Below are 17,764 nucleotides of genomic sequence, written 5' to 3'. Positions count from 1 at the left end.
ATCCGCCTTTGTATATTATTAAGACGTCGATAAGGTTATACTAACCGACGTAGTATATCAGTACAAAATTCATCTATACAAGATGAATTAATTATAAACTGTCGTGTTTATGACTATTACATGTCGTTTTTAAGAATTGTCGTCGATGTTATATTTCCAGTTACAGCAAGACGACCTTTGTGTACACATATGAGACGTGTAAATTAGAATCAGACGTCGGTGTTTGGGAACTAAATAAGTTTTAAAAAAAAATTTAATTTTTTTGATGTTTGTTCGCTTGATTACAACAAAATATTTATGTACATTTTAAATAAACTAAAATAAACCTAAACATTGTTCATAAATATTTATGTACATCAATTATCCTTCGGTAATAAGTTGTTCACGAATTCTGCCCATTCATGCCTAACTTCATCAATATCCTCTTGTTTATATTGAACTTTATCTTTTTTCTTCTCAAACTGCAAAATAAACCAAAAAACTGACGTGTTATAAAGATACAAACGACGGTTTTAAACAAAAATCTGACGTAGTAAAATAAAGAAAGTATATCTAAAATTTTGCGTTTTACCTTCTTCTCGAAATTTAGTTTTGGATCATGAATTATATCTCTCATGAATCGCATCACGTAATAGCCACACTCTACACTTGTTGGTTGTTCAGGAGTGCCGTGTAGATTTTTCCAAATGGCCTGCTGTTTACGTGAATTTTTGTTTATATGAATGTTAAACATTTTGATTGACCTGTTACAAGAAAACAAAGGTTGTTAATGACAAAACAAAAAATTTAAATACAAATAGTAACCGTCGTGGTAAATCAGTCAAAATGACGGAGTTTTAAAAAAAAAAAAAAGACGTGATATTTTGTTTCAAACAGCGGTAAAAACTTACCGTCGTTGTGTAACATTATAACACGACGTGGTAGTTAAATTAACACGACGTTTTTAAGAAAATACTGACGTAATAAATTATTTAAAACGTCGGTAATAACTTACCGTCGTTATATGTTCATTATAACGTCAGTATTATTAAAAACCGTCGTATATTTAAATACTTTAAAGGAAAAAAAATCTTAGATCAGAAGAAATCAACTTACGTATTCACTATATTTTTCATGTCGTCGTCAACCATGTGTTTTGGCAGTGAATTCATGTAATAGGCAGTCTCCGTTGCTGGTCTCACAATTACCATCACCCAATGACCCCTGCACATAATGATTCATATAGGTTAAATAGTACTACAAAGAAAAATATTACAAGCTTAGGAAAATACTTTAAATGGTACTAACCCTGGATTATAAGGGACCAAGAAAAATTGATTCCCATCTGCTGTTTTCAAGCGGTTTGACTGGTTTTTTATTCGGTCTGATATTGATCCAGATTGAGAGCTCACTAGCCCAGGGTCCACCAGGCCAACAAGGTTTACCATATTTGCCATTTTTAAATAGTCAAATAGGAACCTAAATATATGAAAGTCAATTAAATGAGATTTTAATTTAAAAGAAAGGGAAATGTAAAACAAAATGGGATTTCTAGAATTACCTCGTGTATACTGATATCATTGTGGTTCCAATCTCAACCATGGAACCAAATTGCAAAATATCTTCAGGTAAGAGGAAGGTCTCATGCTCAATGCCAAACACTTCCTTGGGCATGTGAACTGTCACAGCCTCCTTAGTAGGCAACAACTTGGTCTGGACATGTTGGCATAAGGCTAACAGAGGAGGTGGCATGTCTAGCTTTGAGAGATCCTGTTACAAGAAATAAATAAAGAAATATAAGTTAGTTTGTGTGTGAACTAAGATAAACGACTCTAACTAAACCCAAAAAACAGACGTGGTATATAATATAAATGACGGTTTCTAGTAAATACTGACGGAGGAAAGGTTATAGACGTCGGTAAATACATAACCGTCGTTGTGTGAAATTTATAACGTCGCTATACTAAATAAAGGTCGTCTAATTAAAATGCAGTTAATGACATCATGAAATAGACGACGGTTTATAAAGAGTTAGACGACGGCAAAAAACACAGTCGTTATTTTTAATGTAAAAATAATTTGCAAAACAAGTAAAAGCGTCGTGGTATTTAACTAAACACGACGCTTCTTGTAAGAAACAGACGTATATACCGTCGTTATTTTAACATTTAACGTCATATATTAAAAAGAGCGACGTCTATTTAAAATTTAAAAGGCAGAAATAGAAAATAGCAGAGATTTTACCGTGTCCTCTTTCTGTTTTCCAGCAGTATCAGCTTCAGGCTTTGGATCTTCTAATTCCAAAGCTAGGGGTCTGATACCAGTGGCCCCAGAGCAGCTTGCCTTATCAGACATTGGATTTTTTGGGCTTTGATCTTAAGGGGGTAAAGTAATTGGAGTAATTGGAGAAATTGGGGTTTTGAGCATCTGGCTGGGATCAAAATTAGGAACTAGTGTACGGAAATATGCCAACATAGCCTCCCTCTCTGCTCTTACTGCTTCCATTATAGTTTCCCTTGACTTCGCCTCAATCCTCAAGGTCTCTTCTCTGACTGCCTCCCTCACACTTTCCTTCAATTTGTCACCAAATTTCACTCTGCTGTTTCGGCAAATTGAAGAACTGAGTTGGGGAAACGCCAGCACCAACTCCTCTGACTCTCCCACCATGCTCCGGGGTTCCCAAAGCAAGAGTCAAGACATCATTGGTCCCGGAGACAGTCAGAGTGCCTTCGGAGACTTGCTTTTGCAAATCATCCTAAAAGAGAGAAAGAGAGATTGTTAGAAACTGAGCAGGGTGTAAAATAGATAAATAAACCGACGTTGTAAATTATAAACAACGACGGTTTTATTAAATTACTGACGTAGTATTAATTTAACACGTCGGTATTTAAATACCATCGTTGTTTATAATTTAAACGTCGGTAGATAAAAAAACGTCGTATATTCAAAATAAAACAGATTAAAACATAAATAAAAAATCGTCGTAGTATTTAAAGTAAGACGACGGACTATTGAACAAACAGACGTAGGACTTAATTTCATACGGCTGCACAAAATTACCGTCCTTGTATAAACATTCTAACGTCTAGATAAGATAAAACCGTCGTAAAGTTTAATGAAGAAGTGAAAAAACTCGATTGAAATATGCATTCTTTTCCAGAAATTGTGCACCACAAATTTCAGTGAAATAGACAGAGAGAGGGAGAGTGTGTGCGTGAGTAAACTTAAAACAAAAATGCAGTTCCTAGAGGAATTTAATCCGTCGTATTAATTCTATCCAGACGTCTACTTTATTCAAAAACCGACGTCCTATTCATTTTTAAACGTCGGTAAATTAAGCCCGTCGTGGTGTTTATTTTATAACGTCGCTTATTTAAACGTACGACATCCATACCAAAATAAAACACTCTGTTTTTCAAATTTAGAACAGAGTTAGTGAGACTTACGATTATTTTTGCCTTCTCTGCAACCTTTGGATCAGGGATGTTTCCTGTTTTATCTTCTCTTGCCTTTTTCCATAGAACAGCTCGATCGATTTCTTCAATATCGGGCATGGTTTCTACCAATTGGTCCTCCAAACCAATATACCCTTTTCTAGACAACCTATGGTTGTACTCCAATTTCTCCCTCCTCTGTTTCTGCTCAGTATGCTTAACCAAAAAATCTGGGGTTAACCTTGAAGCTACAAAGGCATCCCATTGCGATTTCTCTATGAACTTATAAAGCGTAGGGGTTTCTTTTAACTTCTCCTTGTCATGTGCGAATGGAAGGATATACTGCCTAATTACGTTATACTTGAAATCCTTCCATTTTTTGGCGGCAGACGACAGGACCATCTTCTTCCACACATCCCCAATAACATAGGCCATTTGAACAGCCTCCCAAATCTGCTCCTTCACGTCCTTGGGCAATTGAACCCATTTCTTGTCCACAAGAGGGACTCTAGTGCGTGCCAAAACACCAATGTAAGACTGCATCTCACTAGCAGCCTTGCCATATGGTCTGCCCTTTTTATTGAACTCAATCACAGGCTTAACCTTCTCAATTTTCCTCTTCACAACATGGCTCATTGTGCTGATACCGCGACCGGATTTTGGCTCCTCAACAAAAGTGGCTGTGCTCTAGTCTTTCTCCGAGGTTAAGGAAAATCTCATCCTCTTCGAGGGTTTGCTTTGAGTTGATTTTTCTTCTTCCACTTGAGCCTTTGAAACTGATTTGGCTTTATCCCCTTATGCCTTTGAAACTGATTTGGCCTTTGACGCTTGAGCTTCCTTGTTTTGAGATTTCGAAACCATTTTTAATTAATCTGCAAGGAAAACAACGTCGGTTATTAAAAAGAAACGACGTAATAATAAAGAAACAACGTCCTAAAAATACAGCCGTGATATCTCATTACGACGACGGTTGTAAAACAACACCGTCGTCGTAAATAGAACACCACGACAGTAACACTAAAACAGCGACGTCCTATTAAACAGTCTCTGAGACCATGTATGGAAATAAGACGACGGTTTTATATATTTCATGACGTAAATTTGTATACACTACGTCGGTTACTCATCCTAAGAACCGACGTGGTTTAAAATTTACAACATCAAACACAAAACGACTGTTCTTCTCCCACAAGACGACGGTTTTATCTTGTTTCCGACGTATTAATTGTCACACCATGACGGTTTTTAAACACTGTCGTGCAGTTTGCATTCGGTAGAATTTAACGGCCGTCGTGGTGTGTCCATTCTATCGTCCCAAACAAGATAGAACTGTCGTCTTTTGGCGTCGTGAGAATATGGACTTATGAATTTAATCAAAACCAGTGAAAGATTTCCTCAATTTGACAGAATCTTGTTTCCAGACAACGACGGCATTCAAATGAAATGTAAAAAAAGTGAAGAGAGTGAGAAAAAACCTTTGGCATGCAAAGAAAGTTTCCTTCCGACGAAGACGAAGACGAAGATGGTGATTTGGACATGAAGACGATGATGCTGCTTTTGGGAAATGAGAGGGAAACTGCGATATTTTATCAGTGAGAGAATCGTAGAACATTAGGTCAGGTGACGAAAAGTTTATATATTTTCCCATAGTTCAATATAACGACGTTTTTATTACTAAACCGCCGTATTATTTAGTTATAACTACGGAAAATAATTCATACCTGACGTGGTTATCACAATTGCCGAATGACTTTTGGAATTCCGATGTGGTTATGACGGCGCTTGTTTATCCACTACAAGAAAAACACCATTTACTGACGGTTAAAAAGCGTCACTATAGCCATTAGATGACGGTTCCAAAAGCTTCAGGGATGCCACTTTCAGGAAAGGGTACCACCATACTTGACACTTATTATCCGTCAAGAAATAGTGTTTCCTGACGGGTAAAAAGCGTCACGGATTAGTGAAAAAGCGTCAATGAAAGCTTCTCTTGTCACTTAATAGGTATATTTCCTGACATTTAATAAATCTTTCTTGACGGTTTTTAGCCATCAAGAGATGTATAACTAAAATTTTAGAAAACAAAAAACAAAAACAAAGAGCTTCTTAGACAACTAAAGTTTCAAAGAATTTATAGTAGCTAAATGAATATATTAAAAAAATAACAAGCTGAAATTTAATATCCACTAAAATAGAATATTTAGATACAAACATTCAAAAACTCGTAATAATGTTAACTATCTTGAGAAATAATATTAAAAAAACATTAAAAAAATTACATTGAAAACAATAAATGCTGAAATAAACCAAGCTATCTAGTACGGTAAAACGTAAAACTTCTAACTTAGAAGCTTGACTTTCCGTAGCACTTGTCTTTGTAGTTTAAGCCTCCATGAACTCATCAATCTGCCAATAAAGGTAAGACATGAATTTAAAGAATTAAGAGATACAACCAATGACCAATAGAGTCTCATATCATGCACATATTCATTACCAAATACAAATGCCCACTTCTTTTGATTCAAATGCAGAGAATAACTTGAAGTCAACTATGCACAAAATATGACTAGAGACAATCACATTTCAACTTTACAAGAAACAATCACATCTCCTCAATTTATCAAATCTCTCTTTTACAGAGCCCACTGCCTTCGTTAAAAGAAGAGGAGATCCAAACAAATCTTTGAAGCCAAAACTTGCCATATAAATAACAGATTAACCAATTTCTACCCAATCTGTGTTGTTTAGAAAGTTATTTGGAATTCTTTAAAGAGAGGAAACTCAAAAGTCTAATCAGTGAGAAAAATTATCACCACAATTAGCAAAAAGCATAAAATCCAATTCCAAGACCTGTTTTCTTAAAGACTACCTTCTGACCAGCACAATAAGAAAATCCCTAAAACCAGCATATAAGATCCTTCCTAAGCATTTAAATATAAAGCAGCACTTGAGTGATACTCAAAACATCGTCTGCATTAATGTAAGCATCATCATCCTCATCATCTAAAACATGTAAAAAACTAAAATAATAAAATCTTTATTGTTTCAATGTAGGCTCTGGGAAAATATTCACCTGCAAAGTTCCAAGAACATCTATGATCCAAACTATTCAAGCTAGCCTAATAAGTGCAACAACAAATCTGATTATTAAACCAAATCAACAACTATCCAAAAGTATTACAAAATGCTTACCTTTTTCTACATATGCTTTGTCCAAATAAAAAAATGACAAACTGAAAATCTGCAAAAATCACAGCCTAAAGATTAAAATCTCAAACTGCAAAAAGCACAGCCCATATTTGACAATATGGGTCGAGACCCAGTGGGATGAAATGAAAGACGGGGCAGCATGTAAATGTTGAGGAAGCGATTGGAGGTTCTTTGAGCTAGGAAATACCGGGGAGGTAGAAGAAGACGACTTCTTGATGTCATTATTCGAAACATCTACCAAGTCAGCACACTCATTGTAATATACAATCAATTGTTTTGAGGGAGCAAAGACCCAAATGATATTCAAATTAAGATACAGAAAGAACCTCTTAATAATTGTCAGTAAAAGATTTAGAAAGTAAAACTCTTATTCTAGTAACCAAACAGAGCATCATCATTGGCATAGATGAATCTTATTCTAGTGTTGTGCATGACATATAATCAACTTAGAGCGAACTACCACCTGAACTTAAATTCTAAAATGTGTAGAAACCAGAACACAGAGCACAGGTTCTTATTACTTTAGGAAACCAAAACTAAAGTAGAGAAATGAATTAAAACTAAAGGCTTTATGCATTAGGCACTGATTTCAATAAAAATCACTAATTACAATGAAGCAAGAGATAGGAGCACATATCATCAATAATTGTTCAAGAACCAAAGATTTTAGAGCAAGAGAAACAACAGAAAAGACAATAGCAACAAAATACAAACATAACCAACACCAATAGTGCAGGGGAAGCAGAACCAAAGGCTAAACCAAGTGTCACAAAGATTATGAAGAAAGATGACAAGGCTGGACTATTACCTCTGTCACACTCTGTCTTGCCAACAAATATTCAAACAATAAAACCTTAAATTAGAGCAGGGCATCACTTCGAACAAAAACCATGGGATTAAATTCTAAAAAAAGATTGCTTCAATTTCATCACATCCAAAATAAAATAATCAAATACTCAAACGTAACCCTAAAATCAAATAGAAGAAGTCAAATTTCTTTACAAGGAAATAAAATCAGCGACAATAATCAAATACCCAAACAAAATCCTAAAATAAAATTGAAAAAATGGGAGTTCTTTATGAAGAAAAATAACCAACAACAGTTACCATAACCCTAATTGTCACAGATTTAGGAATAGATTTAAAGCGGAAGAGGAAGAGAATAAAAGAGTTTACCTGTCAGACTGTCACAGTGGCGGCGAAGAGATTCCAGAGAAGATCGAGCTTGGCTAGTGACGAGGAAGAGCGACTGTGCCAACGGTGAGAGGAGTCATCGTGCGAGCGCGCTAGAGACAAGAATGGAAGAGCAGGAGAGAAGAGGAGCGAGTGGGGAGAGAGGCTCAATGTGTTTGATTTCTTTTTGGGTTTGGTGTAGCGCCATCGTTGCAGAGATGGATGAGTTAGAACTTAGAAGCTGGTGTTGCAGAGATGAAGAAGAGAGAAGAGAGATAGATCAATATAAACCTACAGGTTGTATTTCCGATTTCAGAACTTTTTGCTCTTTTCATTTGTATTTCCAATTTCACACCTGAAGAAACAATGGAAAACCTAGGGCTTGTGATTTTGGGTTTTGTAACGTAGGATAAGGTGGTGACCAATATAAAAAGAACGAGTTCCGCCAAAAACAAAAGATAAGAGCGATTAGGGCGGAGAACACTTGGAACGAAATATTGCGAACCACAGAATAAGTATTGCCTTTTTTTTCTTTTAAATAAGCGTCAAGTATAACAAGATCACCTTGACGGTTTTTAAGAAGTGTTAAGTATAAAGGGCTTTAATTGACGTTTTTTATAAAATGTCACAAAACATTGGTATATAGTTGACATTTATTAAAAAGTGTCAAGTATTAGCAGAATAGTTGATGGTTTTTCAAAAAGCGTCAACTATGAAGTGTCAACTAAGGCCTATTTTCTTTTAGTGATCTAAACTGACGTTGTACTTCGAAATTCAACGACCATGTATTTTAATAAACCGATGTGGTTACTTTGGGGTTCTGAAAACGACGTCGTTCTCTTTTTAATACGCGCCAAATGACTTTTGGATTTCCGATGTAGTTATGACGGCGCTTGTTTATCTAAAATGACGTTGATTATTCAAATATGACGTCGCTATGTATATTAGAACCATGGTCTTAAATATCGAAGGTATCGGAAATATCGGAAGTCAAAAAATACGAAAATATCGCTGGAAATATCGGGATATTATCGGTATCGGAAAAAATTGAATAAAAACCACGGAAATTGTAAGAAAAACTTGGAAATTTTTATTGAAACTTTGCAGAATGTTTATTTAGTCAATTATCTATTAGTTTATCACAAAAAATTGGAAGGAAATGCATTGCATGATGGATTTAACTGATTTAAGTTGATTATATAGCGAACTGGCAAACACCGTAAGTGTAGAAAATATGTAGTAATTAATGAAAGAAGATTAAACACACCATAATCATTTATATATAATGAATTACTACAATATTTTACACTTTATACATTGCATGGTAAGATACATGAGTGACTTAGTACCACATAGAGTTCCTATGAGGTTCAAAATTTTCACTATCTTCATCATCTCTATGTGTAGAGTAAGTATATTTTGAAGAGTAGTCATCAAATGATAAATCCCCAAAATAGTTTTGCATGTAATTGTTAACATGCCACCCATATGCCACCCATTTGAATTAATTGAATGAAGCTTATCAGTTTTAGCTTCAGTCTTCTTCCTTCTATTTTTCTTCTGTGTCTGTGTGAGAATATTTTGCTGCTTGAGCATTGAGAATCTGCGTGCTTGTTGTGTTGTTTGGTTTGTTTGTTTGTGAGTTTGCTGTTGTGGGTTTTTTAGTTCTCTACATTTTTTGGGTTTTATATCGGGATATTATCGGGATATTATCGATAATATCTCGATATATTGCCCAAATCATTCATAAAAATGTTGAAAATATCTTCCCGATATTATCGGGATAATATCGATATATTGACGATAACACTATGGTTAGTTGTTAAAATATCGAACTCCCAAAAATCAGATATTATCGGGATAATATCGGGGATATTATCGATATTTAATACCATGATTAGAATCGACGTGGATATTTACGATAATTTGTTTAAATATGATTTTTTCACGCGTTTTTTAACTCTCAGTTTTCAATTAGGGTTCCAACTTCTTCTTGTCCTTTGCTCTATCCCATCAAATTCTAAAAAATTGTCTTTCTGAAAGCAAATGGGTTTGCAGAATGATTCCTCACAAGACCAAGCATGGGTATGCAGCCGCACTTGCCCGTTTGAAGGCATACGAGGGTGTTCCTGATGCTCCTTATGATAAGATAAAGAGGATGGTCATTCCTGATGCTCTAAAGTGAGCTTTTCACACTTTGTTGATTTTGATTTTCTGAAATTATTAGATATTGATCTATGGCTGTGCAGGAGCTTGAGAACAAGAGGAAGGAGAGGGCCCAGCTTGCATATGAGAGGAAGAAACAGTTGAACAAGCTGAGGGTGAAGGCAGAAAAGAAACCACGATGTATTTGCCTAATTTGTGTACATATATTGTCTAAATATTGATCAATATTTAACACGAAGAGATTTGCCTTTTAAGATGAAAATGTTGTTGAGGATTGAGAATTAAATTTTGTTTAGTGTTAAGAAAGATATTACCAAAATAAAAGAATAATTAATTAATTTTAAAAAGCTATAAAAATAAGATGGCGGTTTACAGAGATGGCAGACGTATAAATAGAAAAAATACGACGGTAATTTGAACTTAGGACGTGGTAAATAAATACGACAGTAGTGTTGTAGGTACCGTCGTAGTACACTCCAAAATAATAAGTCGATAAATTAATCTCTCGCGTCATGGTATATTATTTAACATGTCTTTTTTTTGTAATATACCGACGTGGATTACATTACATTATACGACGTGGATTCCATAAAATTATACGACATGGATTCCATTAAAGAATAACCGACGTGGTTTTTTACAATTACACGGCGGTATGTCTATAAGGACCGCCGTGATTTTAAAAGATTTATTTTATAAATTTGACTCTTTCTTTCAGTTTCAGTTTTCATTTAGGGTTCCAAGTTCTTCTGATCACACATACATCATCACTCTCTCTCACATCTCAAAGACAATAATTTGGATGTTAATGATGTATGCGTTTTGGTGTATCTCAAAGACACCAAAACGCACACATCATTAACTTTCAAAACATTGTCTTTCTCAAAGTTTGCAGTGGTCAGTTCAGTTCTGGTTTCTTTTTGGATTTTGTGTATTTAAAATATTGTCTTTCTCACTTTGGTGGTTCGATTATGATCTCAGGATCCAAAGATCTCAATGGTAAGATATCATACCTCTTGGGATCTCATTTTAATTTTCGTAGGCCACCAAAATTAAAAAATAATTAAATCTTAAAAAGAAAATAAATTAAGACGGTGGTTTACAGAGAAGGCACCGTTGTAGTATACAGCCGTAGATTCCATTATATTATACGACGCGGACTAAGAACAGTTGGTCGTGTTTAGTTAGGAGTTAACACGGCAGGTTTTTTGGTGAACTATCGTCTTTATGTTCTACGTCGGTGGATTCATACCTGCTGTCGTTGTTTTTTGGTCAGATTTTAACTCTGAAGAAAACCTTTTTAAAAAGACGGCGCTTTTTTATTTGTGTGCGTCGTCTTTTAAAAATATTCAACAGTACCTCCATTTTTTAGTTGTTTAAGGCACTTATCCACGACGGTTTTTTTGTTACCGTCGTCGTTTTAAATACAACGACGGTTTTATGTTATGCCGTCATCTTTTTCTGGTCGTTTTTTTTCACTTTTTGTAGTAGTGACTACTTGAAACCAATGGGATTCAACGTTTTCAAGCCAGTGAAAAATCTTTAACATGCATTGCACACCTTAAACTATTTGACATAAAAAATGAAGCATGCATCAATTGTGTACTGCATCATATTAGCTTTTATAATACAAAAGTCCACAATACCAGTCAAAACACCCTCAAGCATCTGAAATTCTCATGAAATCAAGTTCTACAAGAAAAACAGTGCTTACTGACGGCTAAAAAGTGTCAGGAAACATAATAAGTGACGGCTAAGGAGCCGTCAAGAGTGCCGGAGGGTACCCTATTCCTTGACGCTTTTTAAGCGTCAAGTAAAGGATTCTTTTGACGGCTAAAAAGGGTCACGTTTCTGTGAAAACTGTCAACTTATATAGTCAACTTTGACGCTTTTAAACCTTTTGTTGACATTTATGAGCTATTTTCTTGACGGATTTTAGCCGTCAAGAAACAAAAGTGTAATATTAAAGAAAACTATTAGATAACCCAATATATATATACATATAATAAAAAATAGGAAATTGTACATCCACTCTAATAATATAATTCGATAGAGTAATTTAACATACAATGAATGTTACACATTAAAACAAATAATATTGACATTAAAAACATAATAATATTGACAATTGAATCATTTTGAAGTACAAAAATACTATAAAGACATAGAGTGGATGAATACCCAGAGTTCATCAGGTGGCCATCTTTAGATCACCTTGGTTGGTAAGTGCTGACCATTTGTTCCAGGTTCACCAAAGTCAATTTATCCATACTCAGAGGGAAGTATTACACAACATCAATTGATACACCCTTGCCGTTATTTTCAATGCTAACCTACATTGCAAAAAAAATTGGAAGGCATAAGAGCAATTAATACAAAAAAAGATATTTAGTCATATACCCATTCTTAGCACTAAAATTATAAATAAATCCTACACCATTTAATTTCTATAAACAAACTCAAAAAATGATAGTTGGCCCTATTGAATTTAATTTTGATTATTAAATTACTTTGATGCCCTATTGAGTGTTTTGAGCTTTTTTATTATATTTTGGGATTGGATTTGTTCTGAGAAATCAATGGCAGTTTTGTAATTTAAAAGAAGTTAAAAGCCTTTTTGTTATATTGTAAATGAGCTTTGGGTGTGTTTCTAAAGCCCATTTCATATATGGTTTTTTATAATTTGAGTTCTTATATTGGGTATAATAGTGAATCTCTCATATGTAAAAATTCAGATAAAAAATAGTATAACCTTGCCTGCTAAATATGCGTGGTAAACTTCTCCAATGCTTGGGAGTAAGGTAAGATAGCGTAAGGAATAAGCAGCAAGAAGTTAAAAGACAAAGTTGATTGATTGTTATAAATAGGCTTAATTACTGTAGCACCCCCTGAAACTTCGGTCAAATCTCACTTAACCCCCCCAAAGTTAAAATGGCCCACTTTACCCCCTTGACCGTGGTTTTGTGTTCCATTTAACCCCCCACCGTCAACGCCATCCAAACGACCGTCAAAAAAGCTGACGTGGCAGGGGCATTATGGTCCAATCACCCACGGTGCCCAATTGCTGACCCTATTCAGCATCCTATGTGGCATAGTGGACCCCACATGCATTGAAAATCCTAATCTAAGCGACTGAGTTTGTATAGTCTATTGACCCAAAAAAAAAAAAACAAATCGAGTTTGGCAAAAGAACCCCCTTCTCAGTCGATATAATTTGGGGATTAGGGTTAGGAACGTATAATCGAAGAGAGAGAGAGAGAGATTCGAAAATCTAAGAAGAAGCGAATATTGTAGGTGAGTGAAATCTCTTATCAGTCGATATAATTTGGGCATTAGGGTTTGGACTGTATAATCGAAGAGAGAGAGAGAGAGATTCGAACATCTGAGATTGCTGTTAAGCTCATAATTTCATACATATACATGCCCTAATTACTTACTTCTTTTGCTTAGTTTCTTAGATTTCTAAGTTATTTGCCTCCCTTTGTGTGTTTTGTAGGCAAATAGAGCAAGAGAGCATAATTCATGCAATTCAAGCATGTTAAGGCCTAATTTGGATGAATGGATGAAGAGCTTAAAAGACAAACTCATTTTGGCTACAGCCCCCTGCCAGTCCAGTTCCGTAGGTCATATTGCAAGCTTTGTTTCAGCAACCTACACAGCTCGGATGAGGCAGCATTCTTCATGAAAGTTGTTCCAATGGGTGTGTACTATAACATATCCAAAATTCAGCCCCATTGGATAAATATGGAGTCTGTTACCTAGCAAACACAGAGCCATGCTCAGGATGGATTTTATCAGCGCGCAAAATGAGTTAGCAATTTGTTTTGGCCTTAACTTCCTCCTCCGACCTTGGATTGGCCCAAATGATATATGTCTGGAAAGAAGACATTCTGAACTTCAATTTCGAGTGCTTAAAGTCCTAATTTGATTAAGAGAAGCCCAAGTTGTAAGCCCTTGAAGTTTCTGGTCATGCTGACCTCAGCATGTGCTGGTTGGATGCTTGGTCATGGTGAGCTAGGTATGAGCTATCATTTCTGGTTGGAAGCTTGGTCATGGTGACATGAAGATGAGCTAGGGCTGCTGGTGGGATCTATTGGTGAAGTGCATCAACCAATTCAAGATTTTCTAATACAAGTGCATCACCCAATTTAGATTTTCTAATACAAGTGCATCAACCATTTCAGATTTTATAAAACAAGTGTTGTATGCATTAGCCATATTGAATTCAGATTTTCACTTCCCCTAGGCCTATAAATAGGGAGGTTCTCTAAGCTTGTAAACACACCCCAAGGGGGGGAGCTCTCAAACACTTCTCTAAGAGCTCCCTTCCCTTCTCTCCCTCAAATTCTCTTAGTTTTCCTTTCTAGTTCTCAATTGATTGTAACAAAAATCCTTTTACTAAATTTTCCTTTAAGTCTTTCCAAGTTCTACTTTAATTTTCATTGTTATGTAAATTCTTTTCTTTAGTTTCAAGTTTGATTAGTTTCCAAGTTTCAATTATGGTTTTTGTTCTTATTCATTATGCTTATAAGTTAATATGCTAGTTTGAATGATTGATCACCATTTAGGCTTGCATGTTATCTATCTTGGTTTGAATTAAGAGTATACACCATGCTTTAATTCGAATTGAACTATGAATAGGAAGAGTATGTATGGACATTCGACAACAGGGATTAGATACATGCTTGGTTGTTTAAATTGTTCTTCTATGCTTAATGGGTTCCTAATGCTTAATTTTAGGTTAGACAACAAATGATCAAATTAGGGAATTAGGAACACAAGGTTATGACCAAACACCATGGCTTAATCATACTTTAGCTAGAATCAATCCGTTAATCTAATTGAACTTGGGAACTTATTTGCTTGAGTTAGTTATTTCTTTCTTCCTTGTTTTATTTATTTCCTTTCTTTTTCATTTCTGTTTTGTGTAGGGAAACTAAATTGGATCATTCAATCACCAATCCTCGTGGGATCGACCTCGCACTTGCATACGCTATACTACCGAACGGCTCGTGCACTTGCGAGTATCACAAGTTGAGGATGCAACTGAATCCATTTTGGTGCAGCTGAATCTACGCAATAATTGCAGAAGAGTGAAATCAGAACAATCGACATCTTGGGTACTGCGCGAATATTGGTAAAGGACAATGACGGTGCCGAGAGAGAAAGGAGGTTCTCAACCCGAGTATGGTAAGTGGCCCTTTGCTTTTGAAATGGATTCGACGAAAGCGATAGATTGTGTGGTCCAGGTTGAAACTTCTTTATTGTCTGCTTGCTTTGTTGGGTTTGATTAGCCTGGAATAAAAAAGTGTTGTGGTCCCCTATGCGTTGCTGTTATGTTTTGTTGTTTACTAGTAGTTTAAAGGTTGTTTTAGTGCTTTAAACATGTTAGGTGCGATTGAATCTTGTTCCATGTCTGTTTACTGTTAGTTTGGTGGTTGTGTTGTCCTTTTTAAACTATACATATGACTAGGCAGTGGTTAAAGTATATTCCAAGCATGAGTAGGCAGTGGTTAAAGTATACATATGAGTAGGCAATGGTTGAACTATACATATGACTAGGCAGTGGTTAAAGTGTGTTTTTTTATGTTATGTTGTGCAGATGACAAAGCAATAGTCACCTTTGAAGTACACCATGGAGGTAGAATGGTAAAATCCCCAAATGTCAATGAATGGTGGTTTTATGTGGGGGGGTCTGTTGATTATTTGGACTGGTGTCTTCTGGACTACATAAATTTGCTAGAGATATATGAGTATGCAAAAGAGCTTGGGCACCATGACCAAGTGGTTGTGACAGGGATACAAAATGGTAAAAAGGTGTGTATAGATAGTGATGCTCAGCTACTTGATTGGTGTCATTTGGTGCCTCCTAGCTTTCAAAGAGTCATTGTCATTTACTTGGAACACCCCACTGTTATTAATGTGGACGAATCTGCAGTGGCTTGGAGGGAAAGGGATCCTATTGCAAGAAACCTAACTGCTGAATTTGAACAGCCTGGTTATGAGGGTATGTATGAGGAGGATGAGGAGGATGGCATTGCTGTTGATGAGGAGGAAGAGGGTGATGAAGGTATTATTCCCGTGGGTACAAATGTGGCTGAGGATAGGCATGAAGGCACCGTTCCTGAGGGTATAAATGTGGATGAGGATGGTGATGAAGGTACTGTTCCAGATGGGATCAACGTGGAGGATGAGACTATATATGAAGAGGGAGAGAATGACAACCGGGCTGAAAATGAGAGTGAAGACAGTGAACACAGTGAAGACAGTGACGACAGTGAACACAGTGAAGCCAGTGAAGACAGTGAATTTTATGATAGTGCGTATGAGCAGAGTGAAGATGAACATCGCTTGCTGGAGAAGGATGATAGAGCATTTGACAACTATGTTGACCACAACGCTCTAGATATTGATCCAGCTGCAGATGAAGGAGAGAAGTCAGATGATATGGCTGTAAGTGATGTTAATAGCTTGGATAGTAGCTCATGTGATGAGGTTGATTTGCGTATGAGAAAAAGGAAGAGGAAACTGCCCAAGTTTGAAGATTTTAGGCCTGAAACAGATTTGAATAACCCAATATTTAAGCTTGGTCTTAGATTTCCCAGTGTCTATGTATTTAGGAAAGCAGTGAGAAACTATTCAGTGTTCAACAGAAGGAAGATTAAGTTCTCCAAGAATGATAAAGATAAGGTTAGAGCAGTTTGTGATGGGATCAAGAATGGAAAATGTCCATGGTTTGTTTATGCTTCAGCTGTAAATGGAAGTAGCATGGTTCAAATTAAGAGTTATGAAGAGGAGCACACTTATGGGACTGTTGAACGCAATGTCCATGCTAACTCATCATGGTTAGCAGAGCGATATGCTACACAGTTGTCTAGAATAATCAATTGGGATATAGGAGCTTTTAAGGAAAGGGTGAATGAAGATCTATGTGTCATAGCTTCAAGATCACAAATATACAGAGCAAGGCAAAAGGCAACTGCTGTAAGTGAGGGCACTTACACAAAACAGTTTGAGAGTCTTTGGGATTATGTTGAGGAGCTAAAAAGGACAAATGTGGGAACTACTGTCAAGATTAAGTCCAATTTGGAGGGTGACAAATCCAGATTTGAAAGGATTTATATATGCTTGGCAGCTACAAAGCAAGGATTTATTGATGCTTTGAGGCCAGTTGTTGGTTTGGATGCTTGTCACATCAAAGGGCAACACCCTGGGCAATTACTATCTGTTGTTGGTGTTGATCCTAACAACGGCATGTATCCAATAGCTTATGCAGTGGCAGAGGCTGAGAATTATGCAACTTGGACTTGGTTTTTAGAACTTTTAGCTGTTGATCTTGGCATTGAAAATAGCAATGGATATGTGTTCATTACAGATAGACAAAAGGGCTTAATTGATGCAGTGGGTGACATGTTCCCAAACTCTGAGCATAGGTATTGCCTTAAACATCTGCATGCCAATTTTATACTTGCTGGGTATAGAGGATTAGTTTTGAAACAACACATGGAGGGTGCTGCAAGAAGTACAACTATACCTTGGTTTCAAGCTGAGATGAAAAAGCTCCAAGATTTGTCAGGACCAGCTTTTGATTGGTTGTCACGGCTTGATCCAATGCAATGGTGTAGATCTCACTTCAGAACACACTCAAAGTGTGACATTCTCTTGAATAACATGTGTGAGGCATTCAACGGTTCTATCCTTGATGCTAGAGACAAGCCTATTATAACATTGCTTGAGAGGATCAGGTATTACATCATGTTGTTGATGGCAACTAGACGAGAAGCTATGGAGAAATGGCATCA

The 17,764-nt window shown here is 36.1% G+C and overlaps 1 protein-coding gene across 1 annotated transcript; it reads right to left on the bottom strand.

The window, feature by feature from the left end:
• Nucleotides 1–356: 356 nt before the first annotated feature.
• LOC110771606 (uncharacterized) lies at nucleotides 357–8,316 on the bottom strand. The gene is made up of 10 exons (XM_088254669.1): nucleotides 7,800–8,316; nucleotides 5,135–5,819; nucleotides 4,889–4,989; nucleotides 3,426–4,285; nucleotides 2,224–2,734; nucleotides 1,541–1,749; nucleotides 1,288–1,458; nucleotides 1,096–1,203; nucleotides 572–743; nucleotides 357–461 (listed from the first exon to the last, which is right to left on the bottom strand). Exons 5-10 carry the CDS (start codon nucleotides 2,332–2,334, stop codon nucleotides 357–359), a joined length of 876 nt encoding a protein of 291 aa, XP_088110795.1. The 5' UTR covers nucleotides 2,335–2,734; nucleotides 3,426–4,285; nucleotides 4,889–4,989; nucleotides 5,135–5,819; nucleotides 7,800–8,316.
• Nucleotides 8,317–17,764: the final 9,448 nt, after the last annotated feature.

The sequence above is a fragment of the Prunus avium genome, chromosome 6, assembly GCF_965620075.1.
Source record: "Prunus avium chromosome 6, drPruAviu1.hap1.1, whole genome shotgun sequence".
Taxonomy (NCBI): domain Eukaryota; kingdom Viridiplantae; phylum Streptophyta; class Magnoliopsida; order Rosales; family Rosaceae; genus Prunus; species Prunus avium.
Note: the sequence above shows the minus strand (reverse complement) of the source record. Positions and strands in the feature narration are given on the sequence as shown.

Excerpts from the sequence above, each read along its gene's own strand:
- LOC110771606 (XM_088254669.1), bottom strand. The coding sequence starts at position 2,334 with ATGTCTGATAAGGCAAGCTGCTCTGGGGCCACTGGTATCAGACCCCTA. Across the intron at positions 1,750-2,223 it reads GAAAACAGAAAGAGGACACG|GATCTCTCAAAGCTAGACAT; the intron begins GTAAAATCTCTG and ends TTCTTGTAACAG. Across the intron at positions 1,459-1,540 it reads ATGATATCAGTATACACGAG|GTTCCTATTTGACTATTTAA; the intron begins GTAATTCTAGAA and ends TCATATATTTAG.